The sequence below is a fragment of the Macaca thibetana genome, chromosome 18 (genome assembly GCF_024542745.1).
Source record: "Macaca thibetana thibetana isolate TM-01 chromosome 18, ASM2454274v1, whole genome shotgun sequence".
Taxonomy (NCBI): domain Eukaryota; kingdom Metazoa; phylum Chordata; class Mammalia; order Primates; family Cercopithecidae; genus Macaca; species Macaca thibetana.
In genome coordinates, this window is record NC_065595.1 from 21,196,195 (window position 1) to 21,211,300 (window position 15,106).

At 43.2% G+C, this 15,106-nt stretch overlaps 1 protein-coding gene across 14 annotated transcripts in view; it reads right to left on the reverse strand.

The window, feature by feature from the left end:
• Positions 1-484: 484 nt before the first annotated feature.
• Positions 485-15,106, reverse strand: part of ZNF532 (zinc finger protein 532) — a 129,179-nt gene continuing 114,557 nt past the window's right edge. For 11 of the 14 annotated variants that reach the window (XM_050768027.1, XM_050768018.1, XM_050768022.1 and 8 more), the window contains 3 exons: positions 7,020-7,132; positions 4,509-4,656; positions 485-2,450 (listed from right to left, as the gene is read on the reverse strand). In XM_050768027.1, the coding sequence (XP_050623984.1) occupies positions 1,956-2,450; positions 4,509-4,656; positions 7,020-7,132 (756 nt within the window). In that variant the 3' untranslated portion in view covers positions 485-1,955. The remainder of the gene's footprint in view (positions 2,451-4,508; positions 4,657-7,019; positions 7,133-15,106) is intronic. The other 3 variants (XM_050768028.1, XM_050768025.1, XM_050768024.1) reach the window with 1 other exon arrangement.

A 15,106-nucleotide genomic window follows, 5' to 3' on the forward strand; every position in this document is an offset into this window, starting at 1 on the left:
ATATTTGTCAATATGTACATAACCACATAGAGCGAGCATTAGATTTAGAAAGCAAAATATTTGGGTTCTAATATGCAAAGCCACTTACCAGCTATGAGGGCTTCGGCAAATAACTGAATCTGAGCTCAGCTTCCTCAACTGTAAAAGTAGGTTATTCGGACCTATGTGGCTTACCACACAGGCTTATTGCAAGGTTCAAATGCAGAAACATGAAAGTGCTATGAATACAACTTAGAGCAATACAACCATAACAAGTAACAGCAATGGAATTTCAAGCTGAAATTCACACCCTCGGATTGTACCGATGATACTGATGGAGTCAACGAGAAAGTGACAAAATAGCCGATTACTAATGAGAACGAATATGCCATTCTTCTGAGTGGGAAGAATTCTGCAACATCCTGTAGCTTGTCCCTGCAATTAATCACTTCCCAAGCTTCACGAAGATGTCAGAGACCCACCGTCAATAACTCTCTCACAGAAGCACAAGGGCCAAATGTCCCACGTTTATTTACATATGAAATGTGTTTCATACAGTTATGATGGATGGAGTGCATAACACCTGACAGCAGCAAGACCTTTCGAGGAACCGAACGTTGACTACAGTATATCATGCAAGTATCTATATATACACAGAAGAATTCCTTTTCTTAAAAAAAAAAAAAAAAAAGTACAAAACATGTTCAGGGATAAATACAAGATATAAAATGCAAAAGAAAACACAAAACGAAACCAAAAAATAGAACTCTCTCAGAGAACTATAAACGGAAGGGACAGAAGAGTACCTCTGCTGCATTTTAATAAAGCAGAACTACCGACGTTAAATATACTCTTGAAATGGCTGAACTAAACCCGGGTGGCTCAGTGCTTAAGGTAACGGCCAATTGCAATACACAGGCGGCTGCATTGATAAGTCGGTGGTGGAAGTTGTGCATCCCGACTCTAAGTACCAGAACGTTTGGCAGTAGCACCCAGACCAGGAAACGCCAACTCTTTTGACAGCAAAGGGTTAAGTCAACTGATTTTTTTTCTGTCAAGAGCCAGAGAAATACTTGATATTCTTCGTTGTGTTTCTGTAATAGTTAATAAATTACATGACAAAAACCTGACTATAGAAATCTATTGGTCTAACTACGTATTTGTAACTTTTATAGTAGTCCAGCCCTTTCATTACTTTCCCTCCTTGTGCTCTTAAAGCCAGCCTTGCAGATCTGCCCAGAAAAAAACAATAGCCTTCCCCATTCCTCAAAATAGAATTGAGGAAATCAGCATTCCTTATTAGATTCCTGGCTTCAGTTTTTATCCACCCCTGGGAAAGAAGCGACCTGCAAGGCTACTTTAAACACCCTTCGGCGTGGCCTGAAGACAAAGGCACGCCCACAGTGGAGCGCAGTTGTCTCAAATGTGAACTCACTCCCTCAGGGCAGGCACATCGAGGAAGTGCTAAGACACTTAAAAGTTCCTAGTGTTTTTGAGATCCACAATTACTTACAATTTATGTAGTGAATTCTAAAAATTAAAAACACTAAAAAAGGCATTATTTTAGCCTGTAATTAGTTAACCCATTCAAAATCCAAACATACAAAATGGTTTATTTGAATTCAGGAACTGCCCCTGTTACTAAGAACTCTGTTTTAAAGAAACAGTACAAAAAGAAAAATTCTAACCCAAAACAACTCAAATGGTTTTCCACTAAATACTGATACAAACATGTAACAAAGAGTAGAGTATAAAAAGTTATTCATTTAAATATATACAAACTCTTTGAAACTCAAATACTGTTTTAATACTTATCGAGGATATATACGACGAGGTGAAGGAAGGTACGTTGAAAGAGAATATATTGCAACAGCCTAGACAGTACTGTTAACTCTATTATACTGCAAACCTTTTGTAACAAAAATGTCTTTTTTATTCCAATGTGGACAGGGATTTTCCTCATGGAGCATCTGTGGCTATTTCTCGGCTGAGCTCATCCTTTTGGATTTGATGAAGGCCATGCCGTGTGTCCGCATGTGAGTATTTAAGGCAGCTTCAGTTTCAAAAGTTTTTGCGCACACTTTGCACTTTCTGTCTGACACGGCGCCATCGGGGGATTCATCCTCGTGGCTGGGTTTGTTCTCCTGTTGGTTATCTTCCCCAGCCCCATTCTGCTTGGACACTGGCTGAGGTTCCTTTAACTTGTGTACGATGAAGAGGTGCCTGGATAAAGAGACGTGAGACGTGTAGCAGAGGCCACACTCCCGGCACTGGTAGGAAGAACCATCGGATTTGTGCTGAGGGATGTGTTCGTGGAACTGCAGCAGGTTTTCGGTGGTGAAGCCACACACGGCACACTTGTGGACCTTAAACACATTGATTTTCAGCTTTTTCAATGGTTGAGTGATGGCTCCTCGGGGAGGCCTGAACTCCAGAACTGGTTCTTCCAACTTCCGCTTGGGACTGGGGACCTTTCAGGGAAAGAGAGCAAATGATACGATTGAAAACCATTCTTCCCGATGGCTGATAAATGATCGGTTCTCTTACTTTAGAGCTGCCAGGAAAACAAGTGCTGAACGCTTTGGGATTTAGGGGCTTTAGAGCTGTGTGTCTGCCACCCCACCCGGAGGCCTGCGCCTTTCTTCCACTCCAGACAGAAACCTACCAGCTGTTGTTACCAGGTACTGCTCTGGCCAGTGGGCATAGCAGCGGACAGATGAGCTCCTAGCTTCCTGGGATTTGTTACAGCGGAGTTAGATGAACAGAAACACATTAGAAAATATGCAGCACGTCAGACCCATGACAACCAAGCAGGGTGGGATGGAGGCCATGGGAAGCAATGGGGGTGTGTGTGCAGCTGCTAGGTGATGTAGTATGGTCAGGGACAGCCTGGTGCCAGGTGACATTTGAAAAGAGACCTGATGCAGTGTGGGGAAAGCAGTCAGGCATAGGAAGCTGTGAGTGCCAAGGCCTAAGGTGGAAACAGGCTTGTGAGTGGGGGACAGAAGGGTGGCCAGAGCCAGTAGGAAGGAGTGCTCAGGGAGCCCGCAGGAACCAGAGTCCGAGAGATGTGGAGGTGGACTGTCTGTAACGCCCCTTGTGGGAAAGAGTCAGGATTTTGCTTTTCGACTGAGAGCCACTGGAAGCTTTCCCTACCCTTTCCTTCACATCATTTCCCCTGCTGCATCTGCCATTTATCCTTCCCTTCCAGGGCTCTAAATCCTACTTTGAATCCCCTTCCCAAGCCCATGTGTCCCTCCTCTCTGCCCCAGCTTTTCTGCTCTGTTCATGTGCACCTTCACATGTGGCCATGACCTGAAGCTACCTTTGCACACACTTTTTCTTTTTTCTTTTTTTTTGAGATGGAGTCTTGCACTGTTGCCCAGCCTGGAGTGCAGTGGCACTATCTTGGCTCACTACAACCTCTGCCTCCTGGGTTCAAGCAATTCTCCTGTCTCAGCCTTCCGCTTAGCTGGAACTATAGGTGTGCACCACCATGCCCGGCTAATTTTTGTATTTTTAGTAGAGACGGGGTTTCACCATATTGGCCAGGCTGGTCTCGAACTCCTGACCTCGTGATTGTCTGCCTCAGCCTCCCAAAGTGCTGGGATTACAGGTGTGAGCCACCGAGCCTGGCTTCACACATCACCAGGAGCACTTCAAGTATTGTATTTTAATGCCACACCAGTCTGACTTGTATTCTGATGAGGTTTTACTCAATGATTAACTCCCCGAAAGCACACATAAGCTTTTACTTGGTTACATTCCAGACCTAGCACAGCACCAAAGACAGGAGGGCTTTTTAAATATCTTTTTTTTTTTTTTGAGACAGAGTCTTGCTCTTTTGCCCAGACTAGAGTACAGTGGCGTGATCTCAGCATACTGCAACCTCTACTTCCCAAGTTCCAGCGATTCTTCTGCCTCGGCCTCCTGAGTAGCTAGGGATTACAGGCGAGTTTCACCATACCCGGCTAACTTTTGTACTTTTAGCAGAGACGGGGTTTCACCATGTTGACCAGGCTGGTCTCGAACTTCTAGCTTCAAGTAATCAGCCTGCCTTGTCATCCCAAAGTGTGGGGATTACAGGCATGAGCCACCGTGCCCAGCCTAAACTATTTCTTTAAACTTTTTGAGAGAAAAGTCCTGCGCTTGTCACCCAGGTTTGAGTACAATGACTTTATCTCGGCTCACTGCAACCTCCGCCTCCCGGGTTCAAATGATTCTCCTGCCTCAGCCTCCCACGTAGCTGGGATTAAGGCGCCTGCCACCATGCCCGGCTACTTTTTGTATTTTTTGATAGAGACAGGGTTTCACCCTGTTGGCCAGGCTGGTCTTGAACTCCTGACTTCAGATGATCCGCCCGCCTCAGCCTCCCAAAGTGCTGGGATTACAGGCATTGAGCTGCTGTGCCTGGTCAGTCTGAATTTTTAAAACTGTAACTATGCAACAAACACTTAAAAAATAAAAATAAAAAGGGAAAGGCAGGTCAACACAATTTCACTGTAAAGCAAACATCTGCAGTGTTAGACCTTGGTGTCTTCTTTTATTTCTGTTTCCTCCTCATTGGTGGCATCTGTCATTTCTTTCAGGTCAGGGTCCTTGATGCCATGCATCAGCTGGACGTGCTTCTCCAGCATCAGTCGCTTGGTAAAGGTACGTCTGGAGTCTGGGCAGTGCCTGTGGGGTGAAAGGCAAGGAGATAACGCACTTGCTGACAAAATAAGCTCCTGTGGAAGAACTCATGGTTGAAGGGCCTCCCGAGCCATCGTTCACACAGACAGGTCTAATGAGCTCAGTTCACACCACAGTTCAACACGCAAGCAGCAGTTTTGCTAGGAGTGTCCCTTGATTTACAGGTCTAGATGGCTTTAATTTTAAAGGGAAAGGGGAAAATACTGCATTTCAAAAGTTTTCAATGACTCAGTATTCTCAGAATGAGCACCATGCTGAACACGTTAGTGTAAAGTCCCTCCTTGACTCCTTCGTGCTGCTGTTAATTATTCCTATCCTCTGCCATGACAAAGACATGAGTGTCCAGCCCAAATGCCTCCAAGCACAAAAGCAACATGCATGTTTATACTCATGGTAGTTGAGTATGTGTGGTCACTCAGTAGATGATAAGCAGATCAAAAATCGTTTTTCTCTGAAAAATAATTGACCTCTTTTCTTTAATAAAGCAGGCCAAAGATAGTTTAGAAAACAAGTTGGCTGGGTGCAGTGGCTCACATCTGTAATCCCAGAACTTTGGGAGGCCAAGGTGGGTGGATCACCTGAGGTTGGGAGTTCAAGACCAGCCTGCCCAACATGGAGAAACCCTGTCTCTACTAAAAATACAAAATTAGCCAGGCATGGTGGTGCGTGCCTGTAATCCCAGCTACCCAGGAGGCTGAGGCAGGATAATCAGTTGAACCCAGAAGGCAGAGGTTGCAGTGAGCCGAGATCGTGTCATTGCACTCCAGCCTGGGCAACAAGAGCCGTCTTAAAAAAAAAAAAAAAACAGAGGTAATGGCCCTAGTCATTATGGATGCTATAAAACCAGGTATTAATAATGCTACTGCAGGGAAGGACAAAAAGTCTCTTGTGGTCTCAAATCTGCCTTCAAAATGGCTTCGGAGGAATTTATAATGATTGGCCCTAAACCCTGATGACCTCCTATTAGAGACCCTTGCAGGGCAGTGGCAGGAGCCAGGACCACCCACAAAGGATGGGGGCTCTCCATGAGGATGAATTTTTTGTTGGCCGTAAGTTAGTGGAACAATCCCAGCATTTTACGGTAAGTTCATGGGGAAATAAGCAAAACCTATCAGTGAAGCATTATGGGCCAGACCTCCCATTGTCATCTTGGCCCAGAGCATCCTTCTAAATTCCGATTCTTTTGATTTGGTCTCAACATATAGACTTTAAACAGCTTCAACTTCACTGAATCAGATGATTCCTACCCAATTATAACCCCCTGCAAATCTGACAGCCAAACTTCATGACTCTCCTGATCCATAGGGTCCATCTGGCCTACACTGACATCCATGTAACATTTCAGTGCTTTAGCCTCAGGGTCCTTGGCTCTCTCATGAGCCATGCTTTCTTCTTATCAACCCACTCCAGGCACATTCCAGTTGAGTGAGTGATAGACTTTCACTAATGATGAGATATATTCTGGTGTTCATGTATGAAGTAGCTGCTTATGACTGTCCACTGCAGTCTGGGTTGATGTTGGCCCACCCAGTCCCTTGGATTTGGTCACAGGCTGTCCCACCTTTGGTGGTGACTGCCCCCAGCCAACCTGTTTTCTAAACTATCTTTGGCCTGCTTTATTAAAATAGGTCAATTATTTTTCAAAAATTTCATATATTCATAAATATGAAAACATATCAGTAAATAGTAAAGTGACTACCTAATTTGTGGTAGACAGGATATGCTGTGACTGCAAAGGGCCCAGCCGAGGACTGAATCTGTGACCAGCCCTGAAGCTAGCCGAATCACCTCAGTGTGTGCAGAGAGACCATGTACTGCCAATCAATCGCTCCCCCAGGACACTCAGGGATCAGGCTGGGTGCCAGGGCTCATGCCTGTAATCCTAGCACTTTACAAGGTCGAAGCAGTGGATCACCCAAGGTCAGGAGTTCGAGACCAGCCTGGCTAACAAGGTGAAACCCGGTCTCTACTAAAAATACAAACATAAGCTGGGAGTGGTGGTACGTTCCTATAATCCAGCTACTCAGGAGGTTGAGGCAGGGGAATCACTTGAACCTGGGAGGCAGAGGTGGCAGTGAGCCAAAACTGCACCACTGCACTCCAGCCTGGGCAACAGAGTGAGACTCTGTCTGTCTCAGAAAAAATGTACATGAGATATGCAAGAAAATGCTCCTTTTTATTTTCATATTTAAGTGTGACAACCCAATCCAAAAACTCTATGCCAAAACAATAGTAGAAATGTAATCTAGCAACTGTGGAGCACAGCAAATTGATGGTACTACACGAAAAACCTTCCAGAGGTTCCTCCTGAGTCTTCTGACTGCGTCCCGTTAGAAACCAGGACTTACGAGCAGGCGTACACTTTCCTGATGCCTTTGTGCTTGATCCGGTTGTGCCGGCACAGGCTGTGGGACGAGCTGAAAGACTTGTCACACTGGCGGCAGGGGTGTTTCTTCATTTGCTGGAGGAAGGAGAGAAAGTCACTTAAGAGAATGAAAACAGATGCATTCAAACAATTAAGAACTCTTTTGTAACAGTTTAAATCATTATTACAGGTCCCCAAATCCAAAACTGAGTGTTGACATGACACTACACGTGAAAAATGTCATGCCTGACCTCATGTGACGGGTCACAGTCGGAACTGTCTCATGCACAAATTTAAAATTATTTTATAAAAGTACCTTCAAGCTATGTATATAAGGTATATATGAAACATGAACAAATATCACAATTAGAGTCCCAAGATATTATGTATATTTGAATATGCCGAGATCCAAAAACATCTAAAATTCAAAACACTTTCAGTTTAGGGATACTCAACCTGTATTTAGGAATACAGTAACAAAACCAGAAAACTTTAAAAAAATATATAGTAAAAATAAAATTGAGGACAAGGCTGAGGTAACCATGACGGGGCTAATTTTAGGAGGATCGGTTAAATTATCATAAGGGTAAAAAAAAATTCTCTCTCAAAAACACAGGTTTTTGATTCAACACAAACATCCAGGTATTTGAAATAACATTATATAAATCTTTTACTGAAAATACATGAAAACGTATCAGTAAGTACTAAGTAAAGCTACCACCTAATTTGTGGTAGACGGAATATGCTGTTTTATTTAGTATGCCATGTTAAATGAAATCTCTGGCTACCCTTTAATGACGAAGTAATTATTCATTATATAAGGCAAGTTTTCTAGAAGGATTTTTGTTTTAAATAATATCACTTGATCATCTCAAGAACAGATAACTTTGGAACAATCTTAAGGAGGCTGCCTGCTGGTATACTTAGCGGATGAGGGAGAGACAGACAGCAAACGCTGTCAAGTAGATAAGCCGAATTTTCTTATATTTAAAAGTTTCCCACTCAGGCTGAGATATGTTAATTGAATGTATCTCCATGCAGAACCTTTGAGGTAAATTAGTGGCTTAACTTTAAAACAAATTCTTTGGTTATGACATGCATAGCAGTCTAGAACTAAACAATGTCATATCACAAGGAAATTAAAGAGCTGTCAAGCCTCATGAATGGAACAAAATCTGGCTCTAAACTCATTAAACACTGAAGTAGGAAGAAGTTTTCATGTGAGATAACATCAAGAAGTGATTGCAATCTACATGATAAAGAAATGATTACATTTTTTTGAGATTGAGTCTCATTCTGTTGCCTAGGCTGGAGTGCAGTGGCGTAATCTTGGCTCACTGCAACCTCCGCCTCCTGGGTTCAAGGAACTCTCATGCCTCAGCCTCCCAAGTAGCTGGGGCTAAAAGCGCCCATCACCACGCCCGGCTAATTTTTGTATTTTTAGTAGAGACCAGGTCTCACCATGTTGGCTAGGCTGGTCTCGAACTCCTGCCTGAAGTGATCCGCGGACCTCAGCCTCCCAAAGTGCTGGGATTACAGGTGTGAGCCACTGTGCCCAGACTGACTACAATTTTCAAAATCATTTTCTCATTAACTGCTTGACAAACATGTCCTCGTTCAAACCGGCAGGCAAATCGGAGTGGCTGAGTCTGGCCGGCAGCACCTAAGATGAGCTGGCACCTGGTCTCTGCCTCATGAATCACAGGACCTGGGGAAAGCCACTCAACCTGCAGGAATGTCCACTCCCACCCCTGTGAGGTGGGCTTGCAACAGTGCCTGCCTCCCAGGATGCTTCGAGAACACCAGGACAATTAACAAAGGGGACAGGCAGCGTGGGACACACCAGTCAGGAAATGCTCTTGTAATAGTCAAGTTATGCATCCAACTTCCACTTAAAAAGAGTAGAAAAATACTGCCTTTTAAATAAACCAAATCAGTCTGGTAGATATTCAAAAGCATCTTGAATCCAAAGGAGAAAATTTCTTCAAGTTGAAAGTTATACCAATGCTGTTCATCTCTGGGGGAAACAACAGGAGAGAGAACAAAGCAAAGAAGCTGGTGCCACCCAAAAATATTCTTAAAGATTTGATTACACAAAATAAGCCAAGAGCAATCCCTAACCTTTTGGATTAGCATTTATGCAGCCAAAGAGTGAATAAGAGGTAACAAGCCTTTATTTTAAAGCTTTAAAGTCATGAGCAATAGTTCTGTATTTCAATAAAGATATTTAAAAATCTAGTACCTAATGCTTTCTACATTTTCTACATATAAAAATCAACTGGGGCCAGGGGCAGTGGCTCATGTCTATAATCCCAGCACTTTGGGAGGGTGAGGCAGGCGGATCACGAGGTCAGGAGATCGAGACCATCCTGGCTAACATGGTGAAACCCCGTCTCTACTAAAAATACAAAAACTGAGCCAGGCATAGTGGCGGGTGGCTGTAGTCCCAGTTACTCAGGAGGCTGAGGCAGGAGAATGGTGTGAACCCCAGGGGGGTGGAGCTTGGAGTGAGCTGAGATCAGGCCATTGTACTCCAGCCTGGGAGACAGAGCAAGACTCCGTCTCAAAAAAAAAAAACACCAAAAGTTAGCCGGGCGTGATGGGGGTGCCTATAATCCCAGCTACCCCCCGCAGGAGGCTGGGGAGGAAGAATTGCTTGAACCTGGGAGGCAGAGCTTGCAGTGAGCCGAGAAGATTGTGCCATTTGCACTCCAGCCTGGGAGACAGAGCAAGGCTCCATCTCAAAAAAAAAAAAAAATCAACTGAAAGTCAAGACATCTTTCTAAAAGCAAGACTGCTTCACCAAAACAAATTATAAAGAAAAAAAACGTATCTAACAATTCAATAGGGCAAGAGACCCCACAGAAAGGAAAATTAGATTTCCTATTAAGGTGACAGGTTTAATATTCTATTTCTTCTTGTGTAGTAATATTAACATCAAGACAATTTTAATACGGAAATGCCAATAAGAAAACCCTAAGGTAAGAAATGAAGAAGAGCTTAGCAAATCAGTAGCTATTTTCAAAAGATGAATCAATGTGTGAGAGACATCCTTCTGTTTCAGCATCTTTATGAGAAATGCAGAAATGAACTCTGCAATTCAAAAATAAGAGCAGGCTTTCCAATTCACTGCTGACAAGAAAATGAGGTTTAAAACACCAGTTTCCGGATCAAACCTGCCTGGTCACAATTACCTAATGACTTTCTTCCTCTGTTAGATTTTAAAAACAAACTTACTCAAAGGTGCTTTCCCAAATTTATTTTCCTAACTTCTGTTCCTCAGTATTACTAGCTCCTTCTGCTTTTGTAAGTTTAAAAAGTGGGAAAACGGCATTCCAGTGTAAAGCCACCACCGTTTGCTTCCTCCTGGCTTTACTGTACTATAAGCTGAGATTGAGGGCTTTGAGTGAACTTTTTAACAGTTAACTAAGATCAGAAAAGGAACATGTCTTCCTACTCAGTTCCGAGTTACTTTGTTTTTAAATAGAACTCTTTAAAGAAATAGTGAACTGATAAGCTGGCAGGGTTCCCAAAGTTTTCAACATAAAACTTTTTGAGAGTAAAATATCAAAATAAACACTCGGGTACACTTCCTAAAATTTCTTCCTCCTTTCTCATTTTTGGCTTTCATCTTCGCAGCTTCAGGGAAGCAAGCATTAACCCCGCCTCCTTTTCTCCAGTGATGGTGCTACGCGTGCTCTACCCCGTGCTGCTTCTGTGCTTGGGATGGTACTGCCTCGGCAAGCCGTTCTTCCTGGAGGGCACTTGGTGGACGTGTCTCGGTTTGCCATGGGGCTTCCCTCACAATCAGAAACTTCCCATTCTCATAACTGGTCCTTTCTGTTTCCCTGCTTACGAGTCTGTTTCCAGTGACTTTGGGGAAGTCAGAGGGAGAAAAGTCGTAACTTCATACCCAGATCTGGGGACGCATCCACATCTCACCTTGTCCTGGGAGTCCTGCCTGCATGAGGCATCTGCCTTGCGCCAACACGCAAGAGCCTCCTTAACAACCACCATGCAGCCAGAAACTCCCACAAACTTAAGACTGCAGGGTACAGGATTATCCTCCACCCTTGCTGACACATGCCCTTCAGCTCCATCATCACACCTTTTTATGAAAAAGGAAAAACCAAGCCAATTATATGATTTAAATATAGCACAGCAGCAGGCAGTCCCTCCAAAATTCACTCTTAAAGCTCTGACCCCTTCCACCGGGCAATCTATTCTAATGAAGAGACCGGCACACTTACTACAGCCCATTTCTGCCGTAAGGCAACATCTGTGCTCCTAAAAATGACCGCACTACGCAAAAATTCAACAATAAAACCAGGGTCTCTAGCAAAAATGGAGTCACAGTGACAGCACTCAAGACTTTGTCAGTGACACATCAAATGAAAATATTAACTACATCAAATGGTTAAGAAATGCAAAAAAAAAAAACACTGCATTTTACCTTGAAAAAGACCTGCAGTGAGCTTGTGGAGGTCAGAGGGTTACAGCTTGTGAGTTACTGTGAAGTGGGGGAAGGAGGCCAATCTTAGTGGAAGGGAAGCTTGCAATACCAGCTGTGGACGGCTGTGACCCACAGTGAGAGGGAGGCGCTGGTGAAATCGGGGGTGTGTGTGTTGTGTGTGTGTGTGTGTTTTGTGTGCTCCTACACAACTCCACAGCATTCTGTAGTCACGTAGTATTTCTCAGGGATGAAATCACACATAAGCAAACATGAAATTCAGGTTAAGCTCCCATTATTCTGATAGATCAGTGGCACTGGAATAAATTTATATTTTCAACATAAGCATTATAGCGTAAGTGACTGTGTTCAAGGTTATTCACTGCACCATCGTGGACAGTGGGTCCATCAAAGGAGAACTGGCTAAATATATGCATGCACTCATACAAGATGCCATGCTGCTATAGAAATGGAGGGAAGATCTCAATGCACTGATATGAAAAGAACCATAACTACTAAGTGGAGAAAGTACTGGTACACAAAATTATAGACGGAAGCTGTGTTCTGTATTAGAAGAATGAGAACATATATGCACATATGCTAAACAGACTTCAAGATAAGAAACTTAGGAGTTAAAACTTCACCATATTCCTTCATATTGTTTAAATTTTTAAACCATGAGAATATAGCACATATCCAAAAAAATTTTGTTACTGCAAAAAAAAAAATTGAGGTTTGAGATAGTTTATAAAATCACTTTTTTAAAAGTAGAGTTCTATGAATAACTGCCACCACAGTCAAGATATAGAACAGTTGTGTCATCCCCCAAAATTCCCACATGCCCCTTTATAATCAACCCCGCCCCCTCGACCCCGCTCTTGGCAGCCACAGGTTTGCTTTCTATCTCTGGTTTTGCTGTCTCCATTTGTCATATAAGTGGAACCATACAGTACACGTGAAGCTTTGAGTCTCGCTTCTTTCACTCGGCATAATACATGTATAATTCCTCCAAGCTGTTGGGTCTATTGGTATTCATTCCTTTTCTCTGCTGAGTAGTGTTCCAGTATGGATATGCCCCACTGTGTTTACTTGCCAAGTGAAAGCCATTTAGGTTGTTTCTAGTTTTTGATATTATGAATAAAGCCACTATAAATGTTTACTATAAACATTCATCTGTGAATATGATTTCTCTTGGGTAAACACCCAGGAGCGGGATTACTAAGTCATGTGTTAAATAAGAAACTGTCCAACTGTTTTCCAGAGCGGCTGTCCCCTGCATGTCCACCAGCAGTGGAGAGGAAATCCCACCGTTCTGCCATCTTTTAGCATTTGGTATTGCCACTTTATTTAATTCAGTCATTCTACAGGGTGGCCAGTAGTATTTTGTTGTGGTTTTAATTTGCATTTCTCTAATGACTTATTAAGGTAACAAAAAAATCTTTCTGGCCAGTCGCAGTGGCTCATGCCTGTAATCCCAGCACTTTGGGAAGCCAAGGCGGGCACATCACTTGAGGCCAGGAGTCCAAGACCAGCCTGGCCAACGTGGCAAAACCCTGTCTCTACTAAAAGTACAAAAATTAGCCAGGCATGCTGGTACATGCCTGTAATCCCAGCTACGCAGAAGGCTGAGGCACAAGAATTGCTTGAACTCGGGAAGCAGAGGTTGCAGTGAGCAGAGATAGCGCCACTGCACTCCAGCCTGGGTGACAGAGCAAGTGAGACACCATCTCAAAAAAAAAAAAAAAAAAAAAAAAAAAAAAAAAAAAAATATATATATATATATATATATATATATATGTATTTCAATCAGTGGGTAAAACACCAACTTATAGTAAGCCTCCTTCTTCAAAGGAAAAGCCTACTACCAAAGTTTTGTTGTTTTTTAATTATTAAAGGGATGTTTGGGGCATTTTCCCTCCCCTATAAGCTCCTTGAGAACAGAAGCTATGAATTGTTCATCTCTGCATCCTTGGCATTCAGCATACAGAAAACAGTAAATACTCACTGTGGAAATGAATAAATAAACATTAACTGAACACAATTATCTACTTGGAAAACATCAGTAGGTTCTACAAAGTAATCGCGGAGTAACGAATTTAGGAGAAAGTGCTGCACACAGAGGAACTCTGCTTACTTCCAGCAAGATGGGCGAGACATGACAGTGTTTAAATACTGATTAAAAAAACAGCCTGTAATAAACGAAGAGGCTGAGGATAGAGGCGAGAGATGAATGAATGAGCAGGGAGACAGGGAGGGATTCAGACACAGGAAGAACAGCTCTTCCTGTGTGGCCAGAGCCAAGGCGTCATCCAGGGACAGGTGTGATGCTTATTAAAGTCAGGGGTGGGTGGGTGAGGAAGGGGCCTAGATATTGAAGGAATTCCTGCCCAGCAGCTTCCATTTTCAAAGTGAAGCACGTATGGTGCATCTAGACTTCAGACTCAAGTAACTGTGGCCTTCATTTTCTTATTTCTTTATCAAAGTAACAAATGCTTATTGCACAATGTAAAAGAGAAAAGATTGCTTCCAATCTCACCCATCAAAACAATCACTGTCAATTTCTAATGACACAGCCTTCCCATTTCTTTTCTGAATATACACACTGACGTGTATTTATATTTATAAAACTGATCTATATTATACACGTTGGCTTTTAACCTGATTTTCACTTGTAAAACACACATATCCACACACATTGACAGTTCTGTTTTGTTTTCGTGGTGTTGTTTTTGAGACAGAGTCTCTGTCACCCAAGCTGGAGTGCAGTACTGCAGTCTCAGCTCACCATAGCCTCTGCCCTGGGATTCACGTGATTCTCATGCCTCAGCCTCCCAAGTAGCTGGGATTGCAGGCATGCACCACCACACCTGGATGACTTTTGTATTTTTAATAGAGGCGGGGTTTCACCATGTTGCCCAGGCTGGTCTCAAATTCCTTACCACAGGCGATCTACCCACCTCAGCCTCCCAAAGTGCTGGAATTAAAGGCGTGAGCCACTATGCCCGGCTAGTTCTGCATTCTTTTTTTTTTTTTTTTGAGACGGAGTCTTGCTCTGTCGCCCGGGCTGGAGTGCAGTGGCCGGATCTCAGCTCACTGCAAGCTCCGGCTCCTGGGTTTACATCATTCTCCTGCCTCAGCCTCCCGAGTAGCTGGGACTACAGGTGCCTGCCACCTCGCCTGGCTAGTTTCTTGTATTTTTTGTAGAGTCGGGGTTTCACCGGGTTAGCCAGGATGGTCTCAGCCTCCCAAAGTGCTAGGATTACAGGCTTGAGCCACCGCGCCCGGCCTAGTTCTGCATTCTTAACAAGTGTATCGTATTCTGTTGCACAAATGAACCATGAATTGTTTATTTTCTATTAATGATTCAGGTTGTTTCAACTTCTTAGTAACTACAGATACAAATTTCTGTAATCAATTATTTCCCTTGTATGAATTATTGAAAGCAGTTTTTCTAATATAAAGGTTGTGAAAAATGTTAAGCCTCTTTAAATGCCAAACTGCGCTAAAGAAGATTCATTCTACCACCACTAGCACGTTCACCAAGGGAGTTTCCAACACCAGCTCTAGTCTTCAACTCTACCAAAGTGATAGGTAAACAGTCAAACAACTTTTTCCCTAAA